Source organism: Anser cygnoides, chromosome 1 (genome assembly GCF_040182565.1).
Source record: "Anser cygnoides isolate HZ-2024a breed goose chromosome 1, Taihu_goose_T2T_genome, whole genome shotgun sequence".
Classification (NCBI taxonomy): Eukaryota; Metazoa; Chordata; class Aves; order Anseriformes; family Anatidae; genus Anser; species Anser cygnoides.
The window spans coordinates 50,668,038-50,683,796 of NC_089873.1; the positions used below are offsets into that span (position 1 = coordinate 50,668,038).

Genomic DNA, 15,759 nt, shown 5'->3' on the forward strand with positions numbered 1-15,759 from the left:
CAAACCAAAACAAAACAAAAACCATTTATATGAGATACTGAAGAAAACCACTAAGAGAGAGCAGGGAGGCTCCAGTGCATCACTGGAAAGCACAGGGGTGTAGACATCTGTACACCAACCTCTTCTCAACACTCGGAGGGAGATTTAGCTGCACAGTTTAGCCCGAATGGGAAGCTTTGTGAAAATAGTTTATATTTCACAGCTACACTATAAACCTGTTCAGAGAAAGTAGTAATTTAATACAATTTACCTTTGTGGTATGCTGGTGGCACCGTGCACCAAATGAGTAAGATGAGCTGTGACCACAAGCAGCACTGTGATCATCACGCCATACTGCTCTGACACACTAAGCGACGACCTGGTATTTAGATGGGCCAGTTCTACCACAACATCCTCATTGATATCTAAGCACAGTAAAGCCAAGGTGAAAACCAGCAGGAATTCTCTTGTCAACATTTGCAGAAATTACACTTGTACACTCCCAATCTTCAAGGTATGTTGTATACTGCAAAGCTCTTAAATGCTGGATCAGGGATGCAGAAATAACTACCATACCCATTTCTGTCCATACTTTGAGATGTATGCCTTTTAGAAGGACTATAAACATATACTTTCATAGTAGCATGCACAACCCAGTACTGCCCCAGACATTTTAAGTGCTGCTCCATGTTTAGGGGATTATCCTTTGCCCATTTGTTCTATCTACAAATTCTTTCGACTGTTTTCCCTCTTCCACCAACCAAGGTCTCTCAAACTTCCAGATAAAATGAAATTAGTAGGTGGATCTGTGGGAATTAGGAGGTGCAGTGACCTCTTGAGACCAGTGTTTGGCAGTTTTTATTTCCCACTACTTAACTTGGGAGTGGGGGGAAATATATCAAACTACACCAGAAAGCCAGACTCTTGCATCACAGGACACAAACACACATAGACCAGTCACATGCTGTCCCCTTCATGCCAGCAAAGCCACTGGTGCTGCAAATTCAGCATGTGATTTGAGCTCTTTTTTTAATCAAGTAGGACGTTTTAGCATCTCGGTCGGATCACCAATTTGGTGCTTCCCCTCAATAAATTTTACCAAACTGCGTTTGGCAGCAGCAGGTCATCTAGGGAACCCCCCGTCCCAGCAGTAAGGTCTCGCTTCTTGCTTCGGTCAGTGCTTTCACCCCATTTGGTGCAGGTCCTGCCTGGCCTGGGAGAGGTCCCCATGGGGGTTACATCTGTGAAAAGTAAAGCAGACGTGCTAAATGGGGGCTGCAGGTGCCAGGACATACATCTATCCACTTGCCTACCCCTGTGACATCCTGGAGCGAAACTGTGCGCTTGGCTCCACCAGGTCCCCAGGCCACATTCCAGTGGCCATATAAAAAACAGGCAACGGAAATTGAATTGTTCATGCCTGGGTTAGGCTCCTAATTGCCTCTCTTTGGAACCAGAACATGAGATAGCCGTGCTGTGTTTCTTTTCCTGAATATGCCTGTCCCAGGATGAAGATCTTTTTCTTATGTAATTTGCTGTCCCTGCTCTGCTCTCTGCACAGTTGATTTAACCTGCACTGTGCAAAGTGCCTGTTTACTCTTTTCACACTCTAGAACAAGCCTTCAGTCATCCCAGGGGCAGGCTTTATTCCCACGGTCAGAGCAAGTGACTGGAGAGAGAGGTGGGATTGGGGACCTTGCAAGTGGGGAGGAAAATAAATCTTTAGAAATGGGAACAGAGAGTTGCTTTCTACACTTGCTTGGTGCTGTCAGGTTTGCTTCCTTGTGGGATGAGTGAACTGGATGAAAATGGGACTGTGCTAGTGCAGCGACACGCTGTAGCGATAGCACTAATGCTTCCCCAGGTAAGCCCACGTGCTAGTGCCTAATAAAGCCTTCCAAGCACACCAAAATGGGCTGCACTAAAGAGATTATAGCATTTTCTCAGCAGCCTCATCTGTTGTGATGTGTGTGCCCGGTATAGCATGACATAGGCTGCCCCTGAATAGAAGGCAACGTCAGAGAAAAACACACCAACACACAGAACAGGGGAAGACTTCAGACACTATTGAAATCTTTGGTATTGGCAGAAGAATAATATAAGTACGTTGTTGGCCCTGTACAAACCACAGGATATTCCTGCAGTGCATACCAGGATTTTTGAATAAGAATTGCTGTTTTCCTCTGCACAGGTAACAGAATCATACAAATCTGGATTCCAACTTGTAAGCTAATTTATTAATTTATTACAGCTACCAAATTTAAGGGCATATCAGTATTTTCCCTCAATCACTGCCCTAGTATCCCTTTTAGATCTTAGTCTGCTTCTCTTTTTTGCCTCCTTTATACAGTTAATTTTTTTTACTTGAAAGCTTTCAAATTAACATGTAATTATAAAAGTATGGACACATAGCCTTCTGTTCTCTTCATGTCTATTGTTTTCAAGGCAGAGCTGCCCACCTGTGCCATGCTTCTGTTGCCAGCAGAATGTAAACCATTATGAAGTGGTACACAGGTGATTGCCACCAAACCTGCCACTAAAGGCAGTACCTGGTGGGAAGCACAAAGGGAAAAAAAAAAAAAAAAGATTGGAGTGCCGGCTTGTGTGCCTGGCCAATTCCCAGTGTGAGCCTGGTGAAATGCGTGCCTTGTACTGCCCTCCTGCAAGCTTAGTTTTATCCTCTAAGAAAGGATAGCCCTACAGCCATTAGAGATCTGCTGTCAAATAAAACTGCTCACCTTTACACGCCCTGGGGAAAAATTTGAGGAACTCAGGTATGAGCTACATTCAGATAGAAACTTTTACTTTGTCTTAGAAGTCAAAAGAAAACAAAATCTCTTGAATAAATGCATTTCTGTAGTAGCTGTTAAGTATTTTAAAGCATCATTCCTAAGTAATTGCTAATTACATTACTTTATTACAAGGCACAATTAAATATGTGCTTGAGGTCATCCAGCTATTTGCTGTTTCAAGGAAAGCACTTGAGTCAAAAGGATTTCCTAAATGGAGTCATTCAGTGTTTTATTTCTCCAGCTTCAGGAATTATTTTAGATGTGAATAATTGGACATTGAATAATCAGTTAAATACCATTTCCATAAATTGTTTGTGCTTTGCATAAAACAAGTAAAATGCTTTATAGGGCACTTTTGTTCTCCCTTTGCGGCACCCTGCACTAACCGCTTTTGCACCAAAGGCACTCTATGCCTATGGTGGGTTTAGTCTATGGTGATTTGTGTTTTTCTGTGTTCAAATAGGTCATTCACAGAAGCCAACATAGACAGGCTGCTAATTCTCACTTCCACTGAAATTAAAAGAAACTGAGAGAGGGATTTGCAGGCAAACCTAGAGGCAAGACTCGTGGCTTCAAAGTTAGGCACTTAAGTGCCTTACTTAAGTAAGGGCTGGTTATGCTAGGTTCCATCTAGAGGCAGTGGAGGGAACCGAGCAGCTCTATAGCACAATTTGTCCTCTTTGAAGACCCTCTGAAAGTGATTTTTAAGAGAGAGAACTTGTTAAAAGGGGAACAGCTAACTTTTGACATCTGAAGCAGAATGGCTGCCATCACGGGCTGGTTCAGCCAAGGCTGACAGACAAGAGCCTCAAAATTCATGGCTAACTGTGACCTCTCAGCAGTGAAATATTTCCATTACACTTCCCAAGCACCTGCATACCCAGCATCAAGTTGAGTTACATCTCAACCAAAATCCTGACGCCAGCGTGTTTCGTGCTCTCTGGCCTCCTGCAGCAGGCAATCTCAGAGCATACTTCACATGCCTGACATAAAGCAGTGCCAAGACCAAGGGTCGCTCTGCCATTTTGATTCAGGTCATCAGTGGGATGTGGAAAACCAAGGCTGGACCCCCTGCTATCATAAATATTTATTTATGCAACATGGGAAAGGTCTGAACAAAAAAAAAAAAAAAAAAAAAAAACAGAAAAGTCTTTACTATTTCCTTTTCCTGCATTTTCCCATAGAAAGACAGGCTCTTGTCAAATTCTGCTCCAAAACATATGGAAGAGAGGTGTGAACCTGTATCTTTAGAGAAAGAAAGCACTTAACAAAAGAAAAAAACTTTCCCATTCTTGGTGTCTAATTCAAGAAGAAACTTCACCTGTACTTAGCCTCCTGAGGATGCCCCTGCACCGCTGCCTCAGCATCCCAGGCTGTGAAGTGTCTCACAGTGGCCCAGCCGGCCCAGTTTCAAAATGTCATAGATACCTGCCTTCTTTGGTACTTCTCTCTCCCATTACACTGCGTAGAAATCCTGTCTGCCTAATTCAGGGAAAGGTTTTCTGTTACAAGGAAAAACATGAAGGAATTGGGCTAAGCAACACTGAACTCTAATCTCCACGCTCCACTCTTGTCTCCATCTCTGGCCAAGAAAAGCTCAGGCTATGGAGATTTGGGCCTCTACACATGCTAAGAATGAGCAGGTCTCTGGTCCAAAAGTCAGCAAAACGGGCTTTTTGCAATAAATATGCTTTGAGCTGGGCTGAAGAGGTTTCATTCACAGCCAGGGAGATATAAAAAGAAAAAACAAAACAAAACAAAATGAAACAAAATAGAACAAAACAAATCAAGCAAACAAAAACCACCCAGAGACAAAAACTGCAAGGTTCAAAAGCTCTCTCTTCCTGTGGCTGTATGAATGAGGGGGTCGTGGTGAACGGGAATAGGCTCTTCTCGCTGCCTGGGTACCATAAAAACTTGTGGAAGTTGAAGGATAAGCGACTTGGTGATGCTTGGCTTGTAGATCTGATCTTTGACAGCGCACCAAATGGCAGCGTGGTCCACTCCTGCATGCCCTCAGGGACTGAAGGGACAACGTGGTCCAGCCAGAGAGAGGGACAGTGAGGGCACACATGCATGCGAACACAAAGACAGCAAAGTACAATGGAGCTTTCACTCTCCTCCAGTCATCTTCAGCCGGGGGTGCAGAGGGAGGTCCTGGCACAGAGGGTGTCCTTTCTGTTTCACTTGTTTCACTCGGCTGCAGATCAGGATCTCCTGCCTGTCTCTCAGCTCAGCAAACGCCACCCCCAAACTGTTGCCATGCAGTGAGCTGGCAATAGCCGTCCTCACAGCAAGTCTCTGCCCCCAGATCCTCCTGGGAAATATAACTCTCCCGAGCATGCTTCATCTAAATTTTTATTGCCTTCATATACTTAACCTTAACATTCATAACATTTCAATCAGATCTGACAGTACTAATGATGAAAATCTCTTTAAATGCTGTCATTATTTATTGTTGGATTACTATGAGGCAGGTATCTCAATGGGTTTGATAAACTGCTTGCATAATATGTTGCTTTCAGTTAAAATGTTGAATGACTAAGATTTTTATTTTAAACCACTGCCATAAAACGTCACTGAAAATGCCCTGAAGATGATAATCAGAACGTATTTTCTTCCTAAAATATTTTAGTCATCAGAGAGGCAAGTTTACCTTATATGAATATGGAAGTATTTGATGGAAATAATTTGGGGTTTGTTGTCTTCTTCAAATTCAGGCTCTTTGAAAATGTGCTGAAGTTTTTCTGGGCATCTGCATTAAAAAAAAAATCATCAATGTACAATGTAATCCTGAAAAAAGATGTAAATTAATAACAATGTGGATTATAAGGAGCGAATTGTATTTATCATTGTGTCAAGCTTGCTGGGACTTGTCACAATGTTCTGCTGAATTTGTCCCTGTCTCTAACTCTCAGGTCACACTCACCATTGTTTGATGTGACTCCTTCTGTTTTTCTGCTTTCTAAGTTGACCTAACTTTTTGTCATTTGAGGATTCTTCTGGCTGTGGCTCCTGTTGGGACACAGATTATCAGAGAAAATACACATTAATGGCATAAATGAGTAAGGAGAAACGTTTAACATGGCTGTAAGACAAGCACTGCAATATACTGCACCTTAAGAGAGAAACACCTCTCTTTTAGGCCCTATTAAGCAGGTTTGGGAATTTCCATTCCAGTTGCTCATGCTTTACAGAATTTCCGTTTCCAGACCTTCAATTTCTTAAACCTGAAAGCCACGGATAGTGAGGCTGAGGTTTGAGTTTTATTAGTTTCTAAAATTTTAAGTTGATCTGTTACATTTGCGAGGAAAGATAAAGAATAACCATGGTATCAATTTCAAGGGAAAAAGTAAGACTTAAAATCATGATCTGATTATTTATTTAGCACGGGACTGTGCTTATTTGCCATACTGATAAAAAGAAACCGACGGTGCCAGCTCCAGAGTTTGCTCTCCTGCCTGAGCCCCGGCCCGGGTGAGAACAAAAGGCTTAAATATAGCAGAGAGGGGGGAAAAAAATCATAATAAAATACACGAAGGCTCCTGCTTTGATCTAACACGGTTCTGAACGTTTAGACAGTGTGCCTTGAAATACAGAGCCGAGCAGGGGAAGCACCTGGCAGCACCGGCCTGGAAACCCTTTAAGGAGAGCGGGCAGGGCCGTGGTGGGCACGGTGGCCCTGAAAATTTGTGGGACAAAGCGGGTGGGGTGTGCGTGTCCTGTGTCTCACCCTGGCCGAATCCCCCCGAGTAGGGGCAGCGCAGAATTTATGTAACACTGAAGCCCCGCTCCCAAGCCTTCGAAACAAGCAGCAAGCGAGGATCCTGTCCAGATCGCTGCTGGGGCGGCTGTCGCTGGTGCCACCTGGGTGTCAGCCCGTCCTGACCCTGCGGCGGGTGCCGTGCCAGCTCCCTCAGCATCACGGGGGGCTTCTGCGGGGGGGGGGGCTAGGGGCTGCCCGGCAGCCGCTCGCTACCTGAGGAGCCTCCTCCAGCCGGGGTTAAAAATAACCGCCCGGCAGCGCAGCAGCGGCGGGACCGGCCTCACCGGAACGATTTTCCTCCGGGGCAGACGCCGCCGGCAGCGGGATTAGCCTTGAGACTTCTCCCGGTTTATTTTCGCTCCTGGCTTTTCGCTCGGCCGTGCGCTAAAGCCGCACCTCGCAGCCGCCCCGCCCGGCCTCCGGCCGCCCCCGCTCCCCGCTCCGCCGCCCCCGGCGCCGCTCCTCCCGCCCCCCCCCCCGGTCCCGGCTCCCCCGGCGCCGCTCCGCCGGGCCCCGTTCCCGCAGCCCCCCCGCCGCGGGGCCGCAGCCTCCTTCCGCCCACCGCGGGGACAGCGGGGGGGCGACGGGCGGCGGCGGCGGGGGGGGCTCCACCCGGGGACGTGTGTGTGTGTGTGGGGGCGGGTGGGGGCTGCGGGGTTAACGGGGGCGGGGATCCCGTGGGGATCAGCTGAGGACAGGGCTGCACCCCCCGAATCCTGGAGGGGAGCTGGGCTGGGGGGGCGGTGGGGGGCGGTGGGGGGACACGCAGCCGGCTCCCCGCTGGCGGAGGGCTCGGAGGGAAGGCGCGGAGGGGGGGCAGGAGGGTGCCCCCCCGGGGCCGCCTTGCTGGGAGCAGGGGCAGGGCCTCGCCCCCTCACCTGCCCCCGCGGCCTCCGCCCGCCGCGCCGCGGCCGCCGCTTGTTTGCACTCGGCTTATCCGGAGCGGAAATTCCTTTCCGTTTTTGTGAATGACAAACTCATTACCGATTCATCACCGCGACCTGTTCCAGCCGGCCCGTCGCCGCGGCAACAGGCCCCTTCCGCGCGCCCCCATTGGCTGCGCCGCCCGACGTCCCCATTGAGCGCGCCGCCGCCGGGCCCATTGAGGCGCGCTGCGCGGGGAGCGCTGCGGGAGGCGCCCGCTGGCACGGCACGGGGCTGGGCACGGGCACGGGGCTGCGGGACCGAGGGACGGAGGGACTAGAGGGAAGGGAGAGCGGCCCCCGCGCCGAGCGAGGCAGCCCGGCTCGGCGGCACGTTAATTGGATTTCATTCACGAGGGGAGGAGGAAAAGCCCGAGGGCTCTCGGGCTGCAGCGGCGATTAGGCAGGTTCATTCAGGGATTCATTGAGGAAAAAAAAAAAAAAAAAAAGGAAGAGGAGAGGAGAGGAGAGCGGGCAGGCTGGCAGCGCGCACCCAGTCGCACACGCTCGCACCCGCCGGGGCTGCTGCGCCCTCCCCGGGGCTTCGCCGGCGCCCGGCGCGGGGGAGGCGGCGCGGGGGGGCTGCGTGATTCATTTCCCTGGGGCGGGGGGAGATAAGTTGTGGTGAGGCGGAGGGCTGCCGCCGCCCGCTGCCAGCCAGCCGCATGCCCCTGTGAGAGAGAGGGGCGCTTCCAGAGCCCGCTCCGCGCCCCCCGTCCTTCCTCATGCTAGATACGCTCAGACCCGTCCCTTTCGCGTCGGAAATGGCGATTAGTAAATCCGTGGCGTGGCTGAACGAGCAGCTGGAGATGGGCAACGAGCGGCTGCTGCTGATGGACTGCCGGCCGCAGGAGTTGTACGAGTCGTCCCACATCGAGTCAGCCATCAACGTGGCCATCCCCGGCATCATGCTGCGGCGGCTGCAGAAGGGCAACCTGCCCCTGCGCTCCCTCGTCGCCAGCAGCGAGGAGGACCGGGAGCGTTTCGCCCGCCGGTGCGGCACCGACACGGTGGTGCTGTACGACGAGCACAGCCGCGACTGGAACGAGAACACGGGCGGCGAGTCCGTGCTGGGGCTGCTCCTCAAGCGCCTCAAAGATGAAGGCTGCAAGGCCTTTTATCTGGAAGGTGAGCGAGGGGGGCCGGGGAGGCGAGGCCCCCGAAGCCGGGGCTGCAGCTCTGCCCGGGGCAGGGTTGGGGGGCAGCGCCCGCAGCGACCCCCGGGCCCCGCAGGCTGGCGGGGCTGTCCCCGTGCGTAGCCCCCGGCGCCCCTCTCCGCGCTTTGCTTAAGGACACTGGGAGGATGGGGTCGCTGCATCAGCCAGGGGAGGACGGGGCGAGCGGGGACCCCGGCAGGAGCCGGGCAGGACGGCAGGAGGTGCCGCCCGGCTGTCCACGAGAGGTCCCCGCGGGGCGAAGCGGCTCTGGGCTTTAATCGCGGCCGCCCGGAGCGCCCCCCCCCCCCCCCGCCGCAGCGGGCGATTTTGCTAAAGCCTTCTTTTAGGTTAGTCAGTCTGCGTGGCCGTGTGGCGTTTTCCTCTTTTTTACCCGGGGCTCGAGGAGGTGGGAAACAGATGTCCCCTTGCAGGCAGAGCTGTACCGGGCTTGCAGTCTCATATCAGGTTGCATTTTTTTTTTTCGCTTTGCTTTTCTCCTTAGGTGGTTTCAGCAAGTTCCAGGCCGAGTTTGCCCTGCACTGCGAAACTAACCTAGACAGCTCGTGTAGCAGCAGCTCTCCTCCTCTGCCAGTCCTGGGCTTAGGAGGGCTCCGAATCAGCTCCGATTCCTCATCAGACATTGAATCTGACATTGACAGAGACCCCAATAGTGCCACCGACTCCGATGGCAGCCCTCTCTCCAACAACCAGCCTTCCTTCCCGGTGGAGATTTTACCCTACCTCTACTTAGGCTGTGCCAAGGACTCCACGAATCTGGACGTTTTAGAAGAGTTTGGCATAAAATACATCTTGAATGTTACCCCCAACCTGCCTAATCTCTTTGAAAACGCTGGCGAATTCAAGTACAAGCAGATCCCGATCTCTGACCACTGGAGCCAAAATCTGTCTCAGTTCTTCCCTGAGGCCATCTCCTTCATAGGTGAGACACGGTTGTTTGCTAACAGTTGCATAGCAAGCAGCAGAAGTCAATTTCTTTTGTAGAATTCAAAAGAGATTTGGGGTGAGGAGAGGTAGTAGCATTTCTCACAGTCTCTGGGGTATGCCTCACTTTCTGATTTTTTTAAATTAAGCCAGCTTTAAATAAATAATAATTAAGTTGAGAGGTGGGTGCTGTTTGCAGGTTTATTGAGAGGTGTGAGCGACATTTGCAGGTAGCAAATGCCTACCTGGTTTGGCTGGCTGTGGAAATCCTCCCTGAGGCATTTGTGTGGAAGCTGGGGGCTGAGCAATGCTCAGGATGGGGCATATCTTGAAATTTCTTCGTAGGGCAGAGGAAGAAGGCAAATGAGCCTGAGGTTGGTGGCTTTATGCCCCCCCCTTCTTTTTTTTTTTTTTCTTTCTCCTCTTGAGGCTACTGGAGTGCGGTGTAATGAAAATAAACGTTTTGGGAAGCTAACTGTAGCTTTTAAATGCAAGTTACTCATAACTGGTATCCCTGGCAAATGTATAGTCAGGGCTTTAATTAAATCTCGTGGTAATAATGATATACCTCTCGGGCTCGGTGCCTCGGCTAGGCAGCCCTTCGCCGTTATCCGGCAGCTTTGGAAACATATCCCCCAGGGCTCGAGCAGTCCTCGTTCACGTTTGCACTTGGAGGGGGTACACACACAGACTAAAACCGCCCCGCTTGGGGTGCGGTGGGGTGGGCATCGCATTATCTGTTGGGAAGCTGTGCTGTAATCCGGTTGAATGATACCGGTAATAGTGCAGAATGTAGGTAATCTGAGCCCAGCAGGAAGAAATGTGGGCTGGAAGCCACAAAGAAACTAATCTCCAGGCATTGTAATGCATTTCCTATTACAAAGGAACCCATTTTCAACCAATGTTGACATCCTGTTCCTCCTAATGGGCTGTCCCCTGTGACTTCCCTCATTCTTTTAAAATGCCTGAATACCTCCATTGTTAGCTGCACAACAGTTGGAGAATAATTTAATAGACCTTTGCAGTCTGCTGGTCTGTATAAAAGGCATTCAGTGACATATTGCAGGATTTCCATGCTGGGGCAAGGGGACTAAGAATTTAAAGCAAATCTCCAAGGGAAAGAGTGTCTTTTAAAACTGACTTCTAAAACAGTGTCATGCGGCGTATCCTGCTCCCTTTGTCTCCTTCTTAGTTTTCTCAGCTCTTGGACTCCTGTACATATGCTTAGGGGGGTGGATTCGCCTCCCGTCCTGGTTTTAAGCCGGTGAAGTTAACTCTTGCCTTGCCTTGCCGGTCACTGAGAGCAGAATTGCCCTTTCTTCCTGCCCGATACTAATCTTGTTTGTGCTGTGAGATCAGTTACCAACCCTCTGTCTTATGTGTCCTTCTCTGCCTCTTTGTCTCCGCGCAGATGAAGCACGGGGGAAGAACTGCGGCGTCCTGGTGCACTGCTTAGCAGGGATCAGTCGCTCGGTCACGGTGACGGTGGCCTACCTCATGCAGAAGCTCAATTTGTCCATGAATGATGCCTATGACATCGTCAAGATGAAGAAGTCCAACATTTCTCCCAACTTCAACTTCATGGGTCAGCTGCTGGACTTTGAGCGGACCCTGGGGCTGAGCAGCCCCTGTGACAATCGTGTGCCCAACCAGCAGCTCTACTTCACCACCCCTTCCAACCAGAACGTCTTCCAGGTGGACTCCCTGCAGTCCACGTGAGCGCCCGCGGCCTCCCTTCTCCTGTCCGTCTCATGGGATCATTCCTCACTGTTTTCTCTTCGGCAGTGGTCAAGAAGACACAGCTTTCTCTTTTTCTGGCCTGCGGTACCAGACAGCGGCTGCCAGCGCAGGCCAGGAAAGGTTACGCGGTATGGAGCGGGCGGCTGCGACGGGAGGGACAGCACTGAGCTCTCCGGGATGCCCGCGGCAGGCTCGTGGGCGCTCACTGCCTCCCGGCGGGGCAGGGTGAGGCTGGATGGGGCAGAGCACATGCTCCCTGGGGACCGGAGCTGCCCCGCTCCCCTCTGCGCTTTTGGATCTGCGGCGTACACCTCTGTCTTCAGTGAAGACTGGTTATTTTGTTTGTTGGTTGGTTGGTTTTGATTTAGAGGAGCCAAAGAAAGAGATTTCAGCTTAGTGTATTTGGAGTACTTGTTTGCCAGGAGCTCAGTAGTATTCTACTTGATCAATGTAAATATTTAATCTTGAGTCGATTTGCGATTTTTTTTTTTTTTTTTGAATTCACATGTATTCAAGAGATCAATCCAAGGGACATCTATGTTTTTGTTCTCTTCATAAACTCTGCTTTATCTGTTTGTTCTTTTTTTTTTTAATGATTATTATTGCAAAGAATATATTTGCAGCATGCTTAATTTTGTGGTTCAACTGAAGCAAGCTTTCCATGGGGGAGAAATGGCAATGGTGAGAAGTTTGTGAGCAAGTACAGTCTCTTCTTTCATATATTTTTCTTTCCCTTGTGGTGTTTCTTTTTTTTTTTTCTCACACTCTTGATGTAGTTTCCACATGATATATATATTTTTAAAATTAAATTAATTTTTTTGCCTTACCTTTTGTAAATAGATCATCTGGGAGGAGATCTGTCTTTGAATGCGAAAGATTTTTGATCACTTTTTAAAACTTTCAGATGTGCTAAAACAGTGCATTACCTCTGTACAAATTCTTCAGGGAGCTTCACCTCAAATGCAATATTTTGCGTCTTTTTATTTCTTTCTTTTTTTTGTATAAAACTGGAAGTATGTGCGAACATTTGTACCTGTGTGTACGCACAGTGAACCTGCACACGGTTGCCAATAAGGGAGAGTAATTCACGGTGTAAAAGTTTTAAGATGGAATTTATTATAAGAATGTAAAACCTTAAATTATTAATAAATAAATAACTATTTTTGGCTATTGAGAACCCGCCTCATTTATTCCCCCTTTCCCCTCTGTGTGGGTGTGGTTAATGGCACATACACATATGGTTCTGTTTAAAGGTAATGATTGTTTTCAACAGCTTTTGTACAGTCCCTGAGACAATAAAGCCTTGCTTTCCCCTTTGGTCCACTGCTGCTTAAATGAATAAACTGCGCACATGCGGGGCTCTTGTCTTTGGTGAAGGGAAGACTTTGAAGGCCTTCAGGTTAATCACAAAATATTCCAACATCCCTTCACAACCCCAGGGATGCACCTAACCCTGGGGCATAAGGATCTCTTATTTATTTATTTATTTATTTATTTATTTTTAGATCAAGGAGTTGCTGCTTTCTGGGCTTATTTACAAGTGTTGGCCACTCTATTACAGATGACAGGAGATGGGATTGTGCTCTCCTTACCTGTCCGGCAGGAACTCATTTCCCAGAAACCCATAAACACTGCAGCCAGTGAAAGATTTTCTGTCACTGCTCAGCCACACTGCAATTTAGCACGTGCAGCCAAGGAGGAAAAGTCTCTACGTACCCGTAGTACCCATAGTCACCTCACATCCTCTTTGGACCCTTCAAACAGCCCCGTCTCTGCAGGAGGGAAAAGGGGGATTCTTGCGATTGCAAAACTTCCTGCTGCAATGTACTAACATCCTTCCAAAGGAGAAGTGGCCCGCAGTAGGGTGGTGCCAAAACCCATGTGCAGTGCAGGGGAGGTGGACAACTCCTCCAGCTTGGGCTGTCAGCTAGGGTTCTGCACAGCTCCTGGCAGCCGGAGCACATTTCATGTAATTTTAGCAACTGCAAGTGTGTGAAATGAAAAGCAAACAAAACATGGGAAAAAAGTGAGTCAGTGTCTCATGCAGTAGTGGCCTAGATTGAGTGCATAAACTGTGAAAGTAGAAGTGGGTTGCAGTTAAACTTGGCTTGTGCTAATCCAGTTTTGAACGGTTTCCGCTCTTGGCATTCCCTGTGCTGCTCTGTTCAAAGTGGAGATTTGCAAGCAGCTCTAGCAATTTCCTGTCCAGCTGCAGCTCAAGTGACTTTTTTTTTTTTTTTTTTAATATGGTCTGCGGATAATTTTAGCCAGTTTCCTCTTTGTGGATTATTAATCTGCTTTCCTTGTAGAAACCTACATAGCTGCGTCCCTACTGTTCTGCTGAAGTCAACAGATGGCCTCCCCGCCACTTCCTCTCGTTTCACTGCGGGTTTGTTGTCAGGCCACTTCTGAAATTAATAGTGTTTTCTGGCCGGCTGCCACAGGCCATTACCACAAAGGGGAAGTAACACATCTGAATAGCAGGAAGCCAGGCAGGGTCACAGTGTGAACTGAACCTGTTGAGCGCAGTCAGGCCTCTCCCATTCAGCAAGTGTAGGGCTCCCCTTCCCTCCCCCTTTTGATCTGCGTTGCGTATAGAAACAGCTCACTGGTAGTGCCTCAGCTGTTTGCGCTGGGCAAATATTTCCGGCTAAATGAATTGCGAATGTTAATCATGCCTAGGTAGCCGTTAAGGTGAGGAGGTAAGCAGCGGTGTGTGATGAGGTAGCCTAGGGGAGGGCCTTCGCTTTCTTTGCAAACTGCTTTGAAAAGTTAGTGCTCACAAGGGCTTCCTGCTTCCTTCCTGCTTCACCGAATGACTAACACCAAGGGGTAGTTCTGCAATTCATCATTTTTCAGGACAAGCAAGCAAAGAAGGCCAGATTTGCTCTCACACACCCTACAGCAGAGTCAAGCAGAAAACTCGTTCCAGCCATAGTTTGTCCTCAAACAAGCCCTGAAGCAGGGTTGTTGGTCAGAAACTGTGGCTGAATGTGCACTGGGACTGCACGAGAATAACTGGGTGCAGGCAAACCCAAACCACAACTGGAGCAGATCCCCAAACTGGTTAAACCTCTGATTTATTATTATTATTATTGTTGTTGTTGTTGTTATTATTATTATTATTATTTTATTAATTTCACTTGCTTATGTGCCAGCTCTTAATTACAAATGGTTTGGAAGAAAAAGAGGCAAGGGGCTCTCCCCAGCAACATTCACCTCTCCTACATGCGCTCGTGCCCCGGTAGCTGTGCCCCAGCAGTGTGAAGGCAATGGAACATGCTACGCGAGTCCTCGCTGGCTTTTCTGAGGCTGGGATCTGTTTGCCCCTGCAGCCCCCCCAGCACTTGTTTCCAAATTACTCGCATCCTCTCTCCCCTCCCTTGTTCCAGTCCTCGTTGGGATGGGGCAGAGGTCTTGGACTTCTGGGGCGTTTGGCAGCTATTGCAGTTCCTCAGCTGGTAAAGTAATTTATAAAGGGAAGAATAAATCCTTTGTGCCTGTAGGGACAGGCCCAATGTGTGTAAGGAAGAGGGGGGGAATATCCCTGCGTTGTAGCTAAAAAATCACAACCTGCTTCATATTATAACGTAGGAGTGTGAGATACTGAATTACTTCAGAAGCTATGGGGATATCAGGAAGGAAACCTATACCACCAGGAGTGAATCCCGCAAGACCAGAACTTTCTCACATAACCCATCTGTGTCTTTAACACAAAGGGTGAAATTATGTCCTGTGGCATCAACATCCCCTTTGCTCCTGTAAGGTCAAGGTTCCCCTCAGTGCTTGGGTGCACATTAGCGCTTAGCTTTCCACTTTCTGTGCAATAACGTAGCGTGGCTCATAGTGCAGGTTCCTCTTCTCACATTTCGTCTTTCCCACTCACAGCCTTTCAGACCACTTGACAGCCACCTTCAAAATGTCTTCCATCTCCTTCTGGTTTTGTTGTTATTGTATTCATCATCTTCTCTTTCCCTGTTCTCTTAACTGTCCTTTCTCAGTCCTGCTGTTCCCCTGTACCTTCTGTTCTTCCACAGGCCTTATGCTAAACTCTGTGGTCTCCTTTATTACTTCTCTTTCATTTTCTTACCCTTCCCCTGTTACACTTTTCCTGTTTTCCTCATATTTCCTAAATCAACTCAACTTTGTCCCAGCTTTAAGCCTCCCTTATCCTCTTTGTTTTGTCAGTGAAAAGGAGAATGACAGGACGAGTCTCATAGACCAGGTCAATTTTAGTGAGCTACAGGAAAGGTGTATATAAGCAGAAGAGGTAAGAAAAGGCCCCAGTTGTCCTCTTATTAGCTCCTAGAAGATGAACTTATTCCCCACCACTACTCCCTGTCTCTGTGTAGATTAGGCTCCGTATGGCTTCCCAAAGGGTCAGGAAGGATGGAAAGCAGGGAGAGACCAAGCATGTGGCCACCAAAGGTGGCTGTACTGGCAAAATCAAAGCTGGATGT

The 15,759-nt window shown here is 48.9% G+C and overlaps 1 protein-coding gene and 1 long non-coding RNA gene across 12 annotated transcripts in view; one reads left to right on the top strand and one right to left on the bottom strand.

Moving 5' to 3' along the window:
• Positions 1-7,518, bottom strand: part of LOC106036939 (uncharacterized) — a 33,268-nt gene extending 25,750 nt beyond the window's left edge. For 2 of the 11 annotated variants that reach the window (XR_010830811.1, XR_010830815.1), the window contains exons 1-3: positions 6,505-7,077; positions 5,701-5,786; positions 5,428-5,526 (exon numbers count right to left, since the gene is read on the bottom strand). This is a non-coding gene — a long non-coding RNA (uncharacterized lncRNA). The other 9 variants (XR_010830812.1, XR_010830809.1, XR_007162333.2 and 6 more) reach the window with 9 other exon arrangements.
• Positions 7,519-7,632: 114 nt separating this feature from the next.
• Positions 7,633-12,476, top strand: DUSP6 (dual specificity phosphatase 6). The gene is made up of 3 exons (XM_048061183.2): positions 7,633-8,588; positions 9,120-9,557; positions 10,971-12,476. Exons 1-3 carry the CDS (start codon positions 8,186-8,188, stop codon positions 11,276-11,278), a joined length of 1,149 nt encoding a protein of 382 aa, XP_047917140.1. The 5' UTR covers positions 7,633-8,185; the 3' UTR covers positions 11,279-12,476.
• Positions 12,477-15,759: the final 3,283 nt, after the last annotated feature.

Coding starts and splice junctions, on each gene's coding strand:
- DUSP6 (XM_048061183.2), top strand. CDS start 8,186: ATGCTAGATACGCTCAGACCCGTCCCTTTCGCGTCGGAAATGGCGATT. Junction 8,589..9,119: donor CAAGGCCTTTTATCTGGAAG/GTGAGCGAGGGG, acceptor TTTTCTCCTTAG/GTGGTTTCAGCAAGTTCCAG. Junction 9,558..10,970: donor TGAGGCCATCTCCTTCATAG/GTGAGACACGGT, acceptor GTCTCCGCGCAG/ATGAAGCACGGGGGAAGAAC.